General features: G+C 38.4%; 1 protein-coding gene across 7 annotated transcripts in view; it reads left to right on the forward strand.

Annotated features, from left to right (window-relative positions):
- The first annotated feature begins 6,008 nt into the window (after positions 1-6,008).
- Positions 6,009-16,699, forward strand: part of CENPJ (centromere protein J) — a 65,213-nt gene continuing 54,522 nt past the window's right edge. For 4 of the 7 annotated variants that reach the window (XM_032314689.1, XM_032314693.1, XM_032314692.1 and 1 more), the window contains exons 1-3: positions 7,411-7,507; positions 12,605-13,114; positions 13,651-13,774. In XM_032314689.1, coding sequence (XP_032170580.1) covers positions 12,671-13,114; positions 13,651-13,774 — 568 coding nt within the window. In that variant the 5' untranslated portion in view covers positions 7,411-7,507; positions 12,605-12,670. Of the gene's footprint in view, positions 6,146-7,410; positions 7,508-12,604; positions 13,115-13,650; positions 13,775-16,699 lie in introns of those variants that run through there. The other 3 variants (XM_032314691.1, XM_032314690.1, XM_032314694.1) reach the window with 3 other exon arrangements.

Here is a 16,699-nt window from a genome sequence, read left to right on the forward strand (position 1 = left end):
CATCCTTGCCAGCATCTGTAATTTCCTGACTTGTTAATTTTAGCCATTCTGACTGATGTGAGGTGGTATCTCATTGCGGTTTTGATTTGTATTTCCCTGATGCCGAGTGATATGGAGCACTTTTTCATGTGTCTGTTGGCCATCTGGATGTCTTCTTTGCAGAAATGTCTGTTCATGTCCTCTGCCCATTTCTTGATTGGATTATTTGTTCTTTGGGTGTTGAGTTTGCTAAGTTCTTTATAGATTTTGGACATTAGCCCTTTATCTGATATGTTGTTTGCAAATATCTTCTCCCATTCTGTCAGTTGTCTTTTGGTTTTGTTGACTCTTTCCTTTGCTGTGCAAAAGCTTTTGATCTTGATGAAGTCCCAATAGTTCATTTTTGCCCTTGCTTCCCTTGCCTTTCAGCAGATGAATGGATAAAGAAGATGTGATTGATACACACACACACACACACACACACACACACACACACAATGGAATAATATGCAGCCATCAAAACCCTGAAATCTTACCATTTGCAACGATGTAGTTGGAACTAGAGGGTATTATGCTAAGTGAAAAAAGTCAATCAGAGAAAGTAAATTATCATATGATCTCTGGGGTGATATGAGGAATTTGAGAGGCAGGGCAGGGGGTCACAAGGGGAAGGGAGGGAAAAAAGTGAAACAAGATGGGACCATGGTGGGGCAAACCATGAGACTCTTAATCTCAGGAAACAAACTGAGGGTTGCTGAAGGGTGGGTTGGGGAGGGATAGGGTTGCTTGGTTATGGACATTGGGGAGAGTATGTGCTATGGTGAGTGCTGTGAATTGTTTAAGACTGATGATTCACAGACCTATACCCTGAAGCAAATAATATATTATATGTTATTAAAAACCATTAACCAAATTAAAAGCCATTTTAAAATTTAAAACCATTAACCAAATCAGGGAAACCCTAGCAAGCAATAACAAAATCCTGTGGAGGAGAGAGATTCTGATTTATTCCAGAGTTGCCACATTATAATCCTCAAAATGTTTAGGCTTCAATAAAGTTGTGATGCATGCCAAGGAACATGAAAATAAGGCCCATTCAAAGGAAAAAAGAAATTAACAGAGACTGTGCATGAGGAAGCACAAGCATAGGATTTATTACATAAATGCATTAAATGGACTATCTTAGATATACTGAAAGAGCTAAAGGAAACCAGAATAACAGTGTATCAACAAACAGAATATCAATAAAGAGACAAAAATGATACGAAACCAAGTAGAGGGGCACCTGGATGGCTCAGTGGGTTGAGCCTCTGCCTTTGGCTCAGGTCATGGTCTCAGGGATCTGAGCCCCATATCAGGCTCAGCAGGGAGCCTGCTTCCTCCTCTCTCTCTGCCTGCCTCTCTGCCTGCTTGCGATCTCTCTCTCTGTGTCCAATAAATAAATAAATAAAATCTTAAAAAATTAAAAAAAAGAAAAGGGGGGAGGGATGGAGATATATAGGAGCATAGTTTCTATATACTATTGAATCTAATTTGGTTTTAATTCAAACCAGGTTTTTTAAGTTTAAGATGCTAATTATAATCTTAAAGGTAATCACAAAGAAAATAAATAAAAAATATACATAATAGGTAACGGGAAGGAAATCAAAATGGCATATTAAAAAACACAACTAAACACAAAAGAAGGCAACAATGGAAAAACTGAGGAGTAAGAAAGAAGACATAATAACAAAATGGCAGAAGTTCGTCATTAGCAGTAACTCCTTCAACTCTTCAAATAAAAGGAAGAGATTGGCAGAACAAACACATTAAAAGAAAAAAACCCCAAAAACCTACTATGATCCATCCATATGTTGTCCACAAGAAATTCACTTTAAATCCAAAGACATAAATACATTGAAAGTGAAAGAATGAACAAAAGACATTCTATGCAAAAAGTAATCAAAAGATAGCAAAGAAGGCTATACTAAGACAAAATAAGTTTTAAATCAAAAACTGGTATAAGAGACAAAGGAGGACATTGTCATTATATATTACTAAAAGTCATCACATCAGTAAGATACATCAATAAGATACATCAATAACATAGAACATTTATAAATAGGGGCATCTGGGTGGCTCAGTTGGTTAAGCGTCCAACTCTTGATTTTGGCTCAGTTCATGATCTCAGGGTCCTGAGATCAAGCCCTGCATCAGACTCCTCACTCAGCAGGGAATAGGCTTGAGATTTTCTCTCTCCCTCCCTCTCTGCCCCACCCCTTGCTCCCTCTAAAATAAATAAACAAATAAAAATTTTAAAATAACATTAATAAATATATACACATCTAAGAGCAGAGCCCCAAAATATCTGAAGCAAACATTGACAGAACTGAAAAGGAAAATAAGATAGTTCTACAATAATAGCTGGAGACTTCAATACCCAATTTCAATTTTTTTCACTTAATTTATTTGAGAGAAAGTGAGAGCAAGAGAGATCACAGAAGGAGAGAGAGTAGCAGACTCACCACCGAGCAGAGATTTGATGTGTGGGGCTCAATCCCAGGACCTTAGCTGAAAGTAGACGCTTAATCAACTGAGCCACACCAGCACCTCCCCATTTCAATATGTGATAGAAGTAGAAATAAGATTTTTTTTTTTTTTTTTTTTAGATTTTATTTATTTATTTGACAAAGAGAGATCACGAGTAGGCAGAGAGGCAGGCAGAGAGAGAGAGAGGAGGAAGCAGGCTCCTGCTGAGCAGAGAGCCCGATGCGGGACTCAATCCCAGGACCCTGAGATCATGACCTGAGCTGAAGGCAGCGGCTCAAACCACTGAGCCACCCAGGCGCCCTAAGATTTTTTTTTTAAAGATTTTTATTTTTTTATTTATTTGACAGAGAGAGATCACAAGTAGGCAGAGAGGTAGGCAGAGAGAGAGGAGGAAGCAGGCTCCCTGCTGAGCAGAGAGCCAGATGTGGGACTCGATCCCAGGACCCTGAGATCATGACCTGAGCCGAAGGCAGCGGCTTAACCCACTGAGCCACCCAGGCGCCCTAGAAATAAGATTAATAAAGACATAAACACCATAAACCAATAAGATCTAAAAGACAAATATAGAACATATAATAATTTCATAATACATATTCTTTTAAATGAATATGAAGCTACTCTTAGACCACATGTTATATCACAAATTTTCAGTAAATTTCAATAATTGAAAACATACAAAGTACTTTCTCTAACCTCAGTGGAATGAAGCTAGAAATCTGTGGCAGAGAAAAACTGGAAAAGTAGCAAATATGTGGAAATTAAACAAAACACACTTAACCTGTGGGTCAAAGAAAAAAATCATAAGGGTAACTAGAAAATACTTTGAGATGAATTAAAACAAAAATACATCATACCAAAACTTAGAAAACATTCAGAGGCAATCTATAGCTATAAATGCCTATATTAAAAAAGAAGGAAGATCCTAAATTAACAAACCCAAATATCACCCTAAAGAACTAGAAAAAGAAGAAGAAAGTAAACCCAAAGCCAGCAGAATGAAATAGTAATGATTAGAGCAGAGATATATGAAATAGCAAATAGAAAAAGAGAATGAAATCAAAATTTGGTTTTTGAAAAGATCAACAAAACTGATGAAATTTTAGATAGACTGACAAAACAGAAGGAAGGCTCAAATTAGTAAAATCAGAAATGTAAATGGGGGCATTATTACTAACCTTACAGAAATAAGGATTATAAGAGAATCTATGAACAATTGTATATCAACAAATTAGATAACCTAGATGAAATAGAGAAACTCCTCAGAAACACACAAACTACCACAACTTGCTTAGGAAAAAATAGAAAATATGAATAGATAAAAGATAATGATTGAATTAGTGATCAAAACCACCCAACAAAGAAAAGCCCAGAATCAGCTGGCTTTACTGGTGAATTCTACCAAACATTCAAAGAAGAATGTGCCCAGCACAAAGGAACTACTCAATATTTTGGATATGGGTATTAGGATATGCAAACTGGTAATTTTCATATTTGTGGAAAATAAATGGGCTGATTTAAAATTGTGTAAGAAAAGCAGAGGTGCATTGTGGCTCAGTTCATTAAGCAGCTCTTTATTTCAGCTCAGGTCATGATCTTGGGGTACTGGGATCACGTGGCACCTTAAGCTCTGCACTCAATGCGGCGTTTGCTTGAGCATTCTCCCTCTCCCTCTGTCCCTCCCTGCTCGAATGTGCACGCTCTCTCTCTCTCTCAAATAAAGAAAAATACATCCTTTTTAAAAGATTTATTTGAGAGAGAAAATGAACAGAGGGTGGGGGGAGGAGCAGAGGGAGAGGGAGAAGCAGACTCCCCAGTGAGCAGAGAGCCCAATGATGCTTAATCCCAGGATCCCAAGACCACACCTGAGCTAAAGGCAGAGGCTCAACTGAGCCACCCAGGCATCTTGATAAATAAATCTTTTTAAAAAATGTGTAACAGGGGCGCCTGGGTGGCTCAGTTGGTTAAGCGACGGCCTTCGGCTCAGATCATGATCCTGGAATCCTGGGATCAAGTCCCACATTGGGCTCCTATGGGGAGTCTGCTTCTTCTTCTAACTCCATGGGGAGTCTGCTTCTCCCTCTGACCTTCTTCTCTCTCATGCTCTCTCTTACTCACTCTCTCTCTCAAATAAATAAATAAAATCTTTTAAAAAATATGTAATGAAAATGTAGAGAATGCTTTGAAAACCATCAGGGAATTATATTAAAGTTTCAATTATTATTCCAATATTCAATTATACAATTATTATTTTCAAGAGGAGGGTAACAATATAGGTGTAACAAGTATCATAGCATTGTTCTGCTGTGATCATAGCAATGATTCAGGCTAGTTCTCTATTATTGTGTATTCAGCATTATTGCTCATTCTAGAATGTAGTAGATGTGAGAACCCCTTTGTTATTTAGACTAACAGGTTTTTGAGATCTTTTGCTGCAAGTCCAATGCACCAGGAATAGTTTTTTTCTTTATTAAAATAAGATTTTTGAAAAAGCTGTCTTTCTGCACCTACATGTTTGATAGAAACTACTGTGATAGAATTCTAGAAATCTGAGTTTGTGGTCTTGGTGAGGAACCCTTTCTCTTCCCCAAAGGTTAAGTGGGCTATTGGTTTTCTTGCCTTTGCATAGAGGCTGGGTACTTGAATCTCTCAGTATTATCTCCTTATCCTGCTACAGTCATCCTTCTAGCCTAGATGATACCGGCATGGGAATCATTCCTTGACCAGGCCTACAACTCTGTCTTCCCTAGACAGAGTAGTCAGTATTACTACCAACCCAACAGTGAAATGTTTTCAACTCTGAACATCTTTCATAGCCAGATCAACTATGTTAAAACAGTATTATTACCAAATAACTTGATAATAATATGGTTTTATTTTGTATCTTACAAAACCATTTGACATGACCTGTGGAGCTGGGCTGTGGCAGGCAAAGTGAGTTCATCAACAGTTGAAGTCATGGCAAAAATGAACACATCTTGATAGATACACTTATGGTATAGATTATGTTGAGGGTTTCATGGATTTATACTTATCTCCAAGCCTCATCAAGTTATATACATTAACTATATATTGCTTTTTGCATGTCAGTCATACCTCAATAAAGTGGTTTTTTAAAAAAGTGAAAACACCTCCTATTCATTAAATTTTTACTACAAGGCAGCTTTTATGCTAAGTTTTTATATATCTTCTTTAATCTTCTTGACAATTCTATGGGTAGGTATTGTTATCCCCATTTTGCAGATGAGAAGACTGAGCTTCTGAGAAGTTGAGTGCTAAAGACTGCAAAATGCTTTGTAAGTCATCAAGGTAGGATTTGATCTCAGAAATGCCTGACTCCAAAGCAGGGGTTCTTAACCATTATAATATAGTACTGTCTTGCCTCCTATGATGGCATAAAGGATTGTATCAGCATGGATAATTTGTGGTTGAAATTCCTGGATGGGAATTCATAGTCTAATTTTTCTCTACAGTAATATTTGAAGATGCAACACGATAGGAGCAGCTGATGAAGTTCAATCTTTCATTGTCTGGCAGAGTAGAAGCTGGAAGCTCCTTCCTTCTACCCCTTCCACCTTGTGATGGATTTTGAGGACCCTTCAAACTTAGGGGGCAGTTTTGAGAATTCCCTGGGCTACAGGTGAACCCTTATATATTAGAACCTTTATTTAACAACTGGTTAAGACTTCAGTGTGGCAAAAGACCCATTTATTCAATCAACAAGCAGTATGGTAGTACATACTACATTAGAATAAAAATACAGTAATGAAATACGGCACAAAATTTGAGGATATTGTGACTATCTGAAAAGATAAAACATTTTAAGAGAAATGATGAAACTTTTAGGCATGTTTTTTCAAGCCAAAGGGCCATTATAAACGAAGAAGAGCATTTACATCCTCAAACGGCATCTTAAATTGTTGTGTGATGTTGGAAGTCTTGGGCTTTGGTTTCCTCATCTAGAATAAAAAAAAAAAAAAAAAAGGCAAATCCAAATCTTGCTTAGAGAGAGTCTATTTTTTAGGTAGTTAGCAAAACAATTTTGCGGGGGAGGCCAAATCTCTGTGAAAGTGTTTTTTAATTATCTTTAATCAGTGGTAGTTTATTTCAGCGATTACACTGGTTGTTATAAATGGCACTATTTAATTAATTAATTTATTTTTAAACGAATTTCACTTGGCATACTGGTAATTAAACAGACACGAAACCCGGGTATGTACACTATGGTAAGTTGCCCCTCAGTGTTCTCCAGCTACACAGCCCTTTGTGGTGGCAATTAAGAAAATATTTGCTGAATTTTGCACTTTCAGTGCTTATAGACTTTTAACATCTAATGGACACGCACAGCCAAACCATTTGTTTATTGGCTATACGAGAAGCGATGAGCGATGACTATTTTGGGAGTGAGTCCCCCCCCACCCCCAACAGCGTTACTTTTGTCTGATGAGTCCATGTGAGCAGGGTCACACCCAGCCAGATGCGAAAACGAGGCAGACCGACATAAAGCAAAAAGCCCCTGCCCTGCCCCCATCACCCCTAAAAGCGTCCATCTGTACACTCTTAGCTCTGAGTCCCCTACTTTTCTCTGAACACGGAGACTTCTCGCAAAGGCGCCTTCCTTAGTTTTCAAGGCAGGGAGGGCGGGGGCGGGGGAGGCGGTCACGGAAGTTCACTAGGAACGGTTCTTCCCTCCCGCTCAGCCGCCCGCCCACTAGCCGGCGACCCAGGAGGAAGACGTCCAGCAGTGAATTCCTGAGGTAACGTCCGCCCCTGCGATCCCCGCTGGGTATGGTAGTTTGCCTGGGTCTCCCAGTGCCCTCACGGAAGTACAGAGGGGGCTGGCGGAGACTACATTTCCCAGGAGCCCTCGGATAAGGGGGCGGAGCCGACTTTGGGGGAGGGGCTCAAACCGGAGGCGGTGATTGTGGCGCCTCATTCATAAATGCAGCGGCGATTCATGATGTAGTTTGAGTGGACTGAGAGGCCAGGGTACTGCGGAGCGGTAATTTGTGGGTGAAAGGAACGGGGGAGCTGGTGTGTTTGTCGCCCTCCATCAAAGAGTGTTGGCGGGGCGCGGGAGGGACCTGCTCCGGGCCTCTGAGCTGGCTCAGCGGGGCGCGGAGGGAGCCGCGGCCGGGAGACTCTGCGGCGGCGGCCAACATTAATTCTGTGGACGTCCCAGCTTAATGCTGTTCCGTGGGGAGCCTGCCTTTCAGGGACGCTCACCGCCTGTGGTTTTGGCTGTACTTCAGGCTGCTGTTTAGAAGCGCAGGGGACACGGTTCGAAAAGAAAGTGTAAAGTGGGGTTGCTTTCTCTCCTTAAGGCGGATCATCATCGATGATCCATCAGTCAGGAGCTGTCCTTTAAAGCTTTGCTGTGGATTCGTGGTTTTCATGTACATGTTTTGGGAGACTGATAAATCATCTCCCAAATCAACTAGTTATACGGTCGGAGGGTGACTTTGGGCTGTTTGTGTCCACGCAGAGAATTTATTCCTCCAAACCGCTTCAAGTATGTTTATATAGCACTCTCTGGAGGTTTCGAGGCCGTGAATTTGTTTCAAACAGATTTTGATATCCAAAAAAATCCTAGTCCACATGCTAATCCTTTCTAGACATTTTGCTATATATATAGGTTCTTTATAGTTTGCCTGAATATTAATAATAAATAGCAGATTAAGGTGAAACAATATTTTCTTATGCTGACAGTAAACAATATTTTTATTCTTATGCTGACAGTAAATACACTTTTAATACTCATGAAATTAAAATGACGGAATAGAGGTCTTTAAGTGTGGTTTGTTTTAAGGTGTTTGTTTTAAGATGCATGTCTTGAGTGCTGCAGCACCACCCGCACCCGTCAGTGTAGTAGGGAACTTTTTTTAGTTTTTTGATGTTACAAAATAACCTTGTAACTTGTCTCCTTTCTAAATTTGGATTTCAAATTTTCCTGGTAGTCTTTGAAATTTAACATAGATTACTTGGTTGAGTTTGATGAAAAGCTGTTACCTTTTAGATAGGTTTTCAACTCAAAAATAATTAGAATTAGTTTACTTAGAACAGATTTTTAAAAATTATTCAGGAATAACAGATATTCAATAAACTGCCCTAATCTTAAGTGTACTACCCAAATGTATACACCGGTGTAATTAACACCAGGTGAAGATAATAAGATTCCCTATCAGCTCTGAAGGCAGAAAGCCTCTATACCCATGAGTCTGACTTCTCTACTTATCAATTTATTTTGCCTGTTTTTGAACTTCCTATTACATGGAAACAGTATGAATCTGTTGAGACTTGGACTCAGCATTATGTTGCTGTTTGTTGCAGCAGTTTTTAAAAATGTGTGAATAGCTGTTTTCCAACTGATATCTGAGAAAAATCACACTGTCGCTTTGGTCTTTGCTTATTGAATAGCTTGCAAGCATTCCTTTTGTCCTATATTTTCTTTGAACAGTACTACAAACTGATGATTCATAGTATTTGTATATATGTTTTAACAGCTGTACCGATGACATTATTTCAGGATTCTGCTTCAGAAAATGGAGCATAAGTATTTTCACTGTATGTTGTTACACTCAGTAAAGCAACAAGGGAAACAGCAGTCTCTTGTTTTAAAATTCCATTAAATCCGGTTTTAGTAAAATGACCCCATCTGTCTTTCAGTTCTCCAGTCACATTAGCTACTTTCAAGTGCTAAATAGCCATATGTGATCAGTGGCTATCATAATGGACAGCACAGTTCTAGGTAATTGTGCTTTTTTGTCTTTATTTCTTATAAAGTGTTTTGCATTTTGCCTTTGTCAGTTTAACTATATCTTGGATATATTCAGGACTCCCATATTGGTACTTAATAAGCTTACTTGGTTCTCTGTAACCACTGCATAATGTGAATGATGTAATTAGTTGGTCCTCCCTTAATAGACATTTAAGACATTAATCTCAGTTTATTACAAATGTTGTGAACTTGTGCCAGTATAGCACAAAATGCCTAGATGTGAAATTGCTGAGTCAAAGTTGCTGTACATTTACAGTTTGGATGGATATTGTCAAATTGCCCTTCAAAAGGTTTTTACCAGTTTACATTCCCAAGTAACACTTTATGAAAGAGTTCTTTTCCCACACTGGGGTTTAGCAGTTTTTAGCTTTTCCAACCTGGTATGTGAAAAATATTATGTCGTTATTGTTTTAATTACTATTCAGTTGAGTGATGATGAACTTTTTTGATGTTTGGGCATCTATATTTCTTTTTCTGTTTATATCTTTTTTTTTTTTTCAGACACTGGTTACAAAGCTAAATACATGTTTGCCTTCAAATTGCCATTTTTCATTTTCTTTGGAGATATCCATCAGTTTGGCTGTCTATCTATCTTAAAGTCTAGAATTGTATCTGAAAAATTGTGTGACATGTTATTTCACTTTGGTACTAAATTTTCTCATTTCTCCCCTCAAGGTCAATGCTATAGTAATTCTCTACTTTCTTCATTCTCATCAACCTACAGACATGCTTTTATTTCTCCTGTCTTAAAAAATCTTTCTTTACTCTGCCTCCCTGGGCAGCTACTGTCCTATTTATTTCCTTCACTTAATAGCAAAACTCCTAGAAAGAGTTAGCTATCCTCAGTTTCTTGTTCTTTCGTGTATTCCCTCCATTCAAACTTTTTCAGCCTTCCTCTTCCCCAAGTTGCTCTTATCAAAGTTATCATGACCTTTACTTTGCTCAATTCCAAGGTCCGTTCTCAGTTCTCCTCACCCTTCATGTGTTAACAGCTTTTAACACATATCTTTCTTTCTTGAAATACTTTCTTCATTAAAAACAAAACAAAACAATAAAAAACCACTTTCTTCACTTGGCGTAAAGGACACTATACTTTCTACATCTTCTCTTTTTTGTCTACTGTTAGTCACTTTGTGATCTCAACAGGGTCAAGGCTTTAAATATCATCTATATGCTAGGGATACTCACATTTATGCTTCACAGCCTTGGCTTCATCCATGAATCCCATTCTTCTGTGAATCCCATTCTTGTGTGTCCCGCTGCTTATATGATGATGACTGGAATGTCTACTAGGTATCTTCAAATGTGCCAGGGGCATCTGGGTGGCTTAGTCAAGTGTCTGCCTTCGGCTCAGGTCATGATCTCAGGATCCTGGGATGGAGCCCTGCATCGGACTCCCTGCTCCGTGGGGAGCTGGCCTCTTCCTCTGTCCCGCCCATTGCTCGTGCAGCCCCCCAAATAATAAAATCTTGAAAAAAAAAATTCAGCTCTTGATTTCTCATTTCCCTCAAACCTGTTTCATTCCCAGTTTTCCCCATTTCAGTTAATGGCAACACTGTTCTTCCAGTTGCTTAGAAAATTTTAAGGAATGAAGGGGAGGACCCTGGTGACCTCTGGAGGTTTGGTAGACAATAAAGGAGGGAGTCGTAAATAATAAAATCATATGAGATTCAGAATTTAGTGGTTTTTATGGTGGAGGAAGGGAGAATCATCTGGAAGCGAAAAAGGACAATACAAAAAACACATATTCTACTCCCAGGCCCAGTGGTCCAGAGTATGGGCTGTGTAGGAAGAGGTGTTTTCAGGAAGGTGAGAAACGAGGTTGAGGATAATAGATTTTGCTAGTGATGGACTTTGGGGCTGCGTGGACATTGGACATGGAATAAAGCATGTGCATGGATATCAGAGCATTGAAGATAAAGAGTTGCTTAGGAGCCAAGTGGCTGATGTAATAAGTCTAAACACATACCGAAATTAATTCCAGAGAATTTGAGATCGATAGTGGTGATGGGACTGTAAGAATTAGTGGAGGTCATTCTGCAAGTGAAGGTTTTCAATATGAAGGCTGGGGTCTTATTCCATCCCTCATATCTGCGCCACTTGTTCCTTGACCTCCACCCGGTCCTTGAGTTTATCTCCTAAAGGAGGACTCCTGTCTACCCTCTCTAAACTTGCAAATCTACTTCTCCCATATTGCTTTTATTTTTCTCCTCAGCATTTATTACTATATAGCATACAGTAATACTCTTAAAACTATAGCTTTCTTTTATATGCATGTATTTTCTTCACTAAGACTCTGATTTATTAACTGCCATATGCCGTATGCCCAGTGACTAAAATAGTATCTGGCACAGAGAAAGGACTCAATAAATACTAGGTGAGTGAAATCAGTCATACAGAGGAGGACAAGCTTATCTTCTCCGTGATGTGCCATTTAAATTTATTGCATGGTGACTGAATTACACTAGGAATTTGGTTATATTAGAGTATGATTCATACAAAGTAGCTGTCCTATTATATGAACTAATGTAATTCTGTTGTTGAGTATCGAATGAACACAAATAATATTTTATAATACTGAATTTATTTTAAATAATAGAATCTTAGTTCTGATTTAATTTTACTTAATTTTAGCAAACATTTATCAAGTTTCTCCATTCCTTCCTAGCAGGAATGGATGGTGCTAGGCATGGGTGACTATATCTTCAAGGAGCTCACAGCTTGGTAGATTATGAACACAAAGGCAGAGTACCACTAATATTGAGATGCATGCCAAAATAGTGATATCGGAGACCTCTAAGAATACAGATGAGGGTCTGCTTGGTGGGTGAGGGGCTAGAAGGGGGTTGAAGGAATTAGAGAAATGCCAGTGAAACCATGGTGGTGACTCTTGTTCTGTAAGTAGGGAGAACATGGGCTCCCCAGTTGGGCAGAGAAGCCATGTGGGACTAGGGCCAGAAGCATGAAAGTGTAATATGAGTAATATTTGATAGTTATAGTAATCAAATAACTTAGAAAATTCTCTAGTTCCTAGAGTTTTATGTGAGCTGTTTTTATTTTATTTTGTTTTTATTTTGTTTTATTTAGCACTTGTATAAAATCCTCAGTAATCAAATGATTAAATCGGAAGGGAACTTAGGTTTTTGATTGACTCAATTTGGATTTTTTTAAGACTGAAAAGAAACCACATAGTTTAATGCCCAACTGCTTTGCTGGTTGAAGTCTTTTGTATTTGAAATATTCAGTAGATTTTTGCGCTGATTCGAGTTTTGGATAGAATAGCTTTAACCAATGCTTTTTGTTGGCATCTTCTTTCTACAGGTTTTGGAAATTAGTAGCTCTTCTAACCTTTATATTATTTAAATATAATATTATCATTGGACTAAAATGTTCCTGATGCCAACCTCTTCTGAATTGAACAATGGACAGAACTTCTTAACCCAATGGATGACCAATCCTTCTCGGGCTGGGGTCATATTAAATCGTGGGTTTCCTCTTTTGGAAGGAGATGAAGAGAAGCGAGCAAATGTAAACATTTCTACCAGTTTTCCTGTTAAAGCCACACATTTTTCAAATAGCTTCAGCCTTATAAGTGAAGAAGATTCACTACGTGAAGTACAGAAGTTGGAGTCTAACAGCCCTTATAAACTACAATCAGATAAATCTGAAACACATATAGTGTTTCCTTTAACTAAAGAAGGACCACAAATAGTGGTATGTCAAGATGCTCCTGGATACCGGGAAGACAACAAAAATGACTTTATCTCAGATCTTTCCAGTGAATGCAAAGAAGTAGCTTATAAAGACCCACTTTTTAAAAAGCTTGAACAGGTACAAAAGTATTTGGCCCAATATGTATTTATGTTATTGCAAGTTTCTGTTGATGATGAAAAGTCACCTGCTCAGGGCCTCTTGTTTCTTCCCCTTTACTATGAAATCCTCAAAACACCAAATTTTGCCTTTTGTCTAATGTGAAGAGGTTTGGTATGTAAGATATACCACTTGAGGTAAAAATGTCTTTAATTTTCTGTTTTACTTGGTAAAAACTAAATTAGAAATGGTTGATCAAATATTAGGGAGAAAATGTTGATCATAAATGTACTGACACCTATCCTATTTTAAGAACCCATGGATTCATATGACTTTTAATGTTTCTTAGTTGGGACAGTCAGTATGGTACCCTTCATAAAAAGATGGGATTTTGGAGTATTGGTGGTAGGTGTAGTTACTTAGGAATCTCCATTTGGAACTCTTTTCTAGAGGTGATATGGAAAGGGAGATGAAAGGCATTAAGATAAGTATAAGGAGCAAAGATCCATAAAGAAATGTAAAGTTAATTTAATCAAATAAATTTTATGTTTAAAAAGTTGAAAGAAGTACAACAGAAGAAGCAGGAACAGCTGAAGAGGCAGCAGTTAGAGCAACTACAAAGACTCATGGAAGAACAAGAGAAGCTGCTTACTATGGTGTCTGGACAACACACACTGCCAGGTATTTTTTGCTTACATAGAACCTTCAGTTAGTACAACAGTGGACAGTTACATACATTTCTCACCTTCAGTTGTCTGACAGGTTATTTCTACCATTTCTCTATCATTTGTTGTAAACTCCAGTTTCCTTAGGGGCCTTGCAGAGAACTGTGAAATGGTGCTAGTGTTATGTAATTGGGGCAAGTGGGAGCTGTGCCATTCTGGAGCATGTGTGCCCTGCTTAATGGCATTCATATTTATTTATAATAAAATTTTAAAAAGATGTAGCAGAATAAAATATCTAGAGCCAAGTTTGGCCTGGAGCTACTGGCTTACAGTCTTTGCCTCAGGGTCATAAATGTAACTATGTGTAGAAGCCATTCTGTTCAGCAAAAGGACCATACCAGAAATGTTTTCTCTGGTGGGAGATGACAAAATTCTTTGTTGTAGGCTAGAGCAATTAAAAGAAAGAATGATGTACTTATCAGGAGAAACTAAACCTGTTAAAATGTGATCTGGAGCAGTGGTTTTGAAAGTTGTTTGACCATACTGCATTATAACGAAAACATTTAAACTCATAATTTCAAAGAGATTTCATAAATCAGATCTTACTGGTGCACCTGACATGTAGCAAGGATATATTCTATTTATCTAATCCTATTCTTGGTCACTAAAAAAAATGCCAGTCATGATTCTGATGATAAAATTACTAATGGATTGTGTCCCACGGTTTGTAAAATAGTGATGTGCAGTTGCTTTTCGGTGCTCCCTTTTAAGAGACACTACTGATTCAGGAAGGTGCCTGTTTTGTTCAGCGGTTGCACTGGGCATTGAGAATACAGAGAAGAAAAGACATTGGCAGATAACTATGCAGGGTGTAGCCAGATGGGATTTGGGGAGTGGTAGTGATGAGAAATGTACCATATGAAGACTGGTTTAAGGAATAGGGTGCTTATCTTAGCAAATATAGAGAACACTGTGTGTGTCTTGAAATAGTTGAATGGTTCAGGGTTCCTTTATGAAATACATAAAGAGGATAATCAAGAACATTTAACTAACAGCCTGTGATACTTCTTAAGGTAGAAATAGCGCTATGGTAGAACAATAGGGAAGCAGATTCTTCACAGTTCTTAATATTTAAGAACTAGCCCCATTTATTTATGGAACATTGCTTTTAGGGCAGTGGTTTTCACTGTTTGGTCTTAGGACCCCTTAACACTCTTAAAATATTGAGGACCCCAGAGAGCATTTGTTACATGGGCATTTACTGATGAATTTACTGTATCAGAAATGAAAATGGAGATATTTAAAAAACAATTTTTAATTTTTAATTTTTTAAATTTCTTTTCAGTGTTCCAGAATTCATTGTTTATGCACCACACCAAGTACTCCATGCAATACATGCCCTCCATAATACCCACCACCAGGCTCACCCAGCTTCCCACCCCCCGCCCCTTCAAAACCCTCAGATTGTTTTTCAGAGTCCATAGTCTCTCATGGTTCATTTCCCCCTCCAATTTCCCTCAACTCTTTTCTCCTCTCCATCTCCCCATGTCCTCCGTGTTATTTCTTATGCTCCACAAATAAGTGAAACCATATGATAATTGACTCTCTGCCTGACTTATTTCACTCAGCATAATCTCTTCCAGTCCCGTCCTTGCTGATACAAAAGTTGGGTATTCATCCTTTCTGATGGAGGCATAATACTCCACAGTGTATATGGACCACATCTTCCTTATCCATTCGTCTGTTGAAGAGCGTCTTGGTTCTTTCCACAGTTTGGCAACCGTGGCCATTGCTGCTATGAACATTGGGGTACAGATGGCCCTTCTTTTCACTACATCTGTATCTTTGGGGTAAATACCCAGTAGTGCAATTGCAGGGTCATAGGGAAGCTCTATTTTTAATTTCTTAAGGAATCTCCACACTGTTTTCCAAAGTGGCTGCACCAACTTGCATTCCCACAACAGTGTAAGAGGGTTCCTTTTTCTCCACATCCTCTCCAACACACGTTGTTAACTGTTGTTAATTTTGGCCATTCTAACTGGTGTAAGGTTGTATCTCAATGTAGTTTTGATTTGAATCTCCCTGATGGCTAGTGATGATGAACATTTTTTCATGTGTCTGATAGCCATTTGTATGTCTTCACTGGAGAAGTCTCTGTCCATGTCTTCTGCCCATTTTTTGATGTGATTATCTGTTTTGTGTGTGTTGAGTTTGAGAAGTTCTTTATAGATCCTGGATATCAGCCTTTTGTCTGTACTGTCATTTGCAAATATCTTCTCCCATTCTGTGGGTTGCCTCTTTGTTTTGTTGACTTTCCTTTGCTGTGCAGAAGATTTTGATCTTGTTGAAGTCCTCAAAATTCATTTTCGCTTTTGTTTCCTTTGCCTTTGGAGACATATCTTGAAAGAAGTTGCTGTGGCTGATATCAAAGAGGTTACTGCCCATGTTCTCCTCTAGGATTCTGATGGATTCCTGCCTCACATTGAGGTCTTTTATCCATTTCGAGTTTATCTTTGTGTATGGTGTAAGAGAATGGTCGAATTTCATTCTTCTATGTATAGCTGTCCAATTCTCCCAGCACCATTTATTGAAGAGACTGTCTTTTTTCCACTGTGTATTTTTTCCTGCTTTGTTGAAATTATTTGACCATAGAATTTTGGGTCCATATCTGGGCTCTCTACTCTGTTCCACTGGTCTATGTGTCTGTTTTTATGCCAGTACCATGCTGACTTGTTGATCATAGCTTTGTACTAAAGCTTGAAATCAGGCAATGTGATGCCGCCAGTTTTGTTTTTCTTTTTCAACATTTCCTTAGCAATTCGGGGTCTCTTCTGATTCTATACAAATTTTAGGGTTGTTTGCTCTAGCTCTTTGAAAAATGCTGGTGGAATTTTGATTGGAATGGCATTGAAAGTGTAGATTGTTCTAGGCAGTATAGACA

This window comes from Mustela erminea, chromosome 15 (assembly GCF_009829155.1).
Source record: "Mustela erminea isolate mMusErm1 chromosome 15, mMusErm1.Pri, whole genome shotgun sequence".
Classification (NCBI taxonomy): Eukaryota; Metazoa; Chordata; class Mammalia; order Carnivora; family Mustelidae; genus Mustela; species Mustela erminea.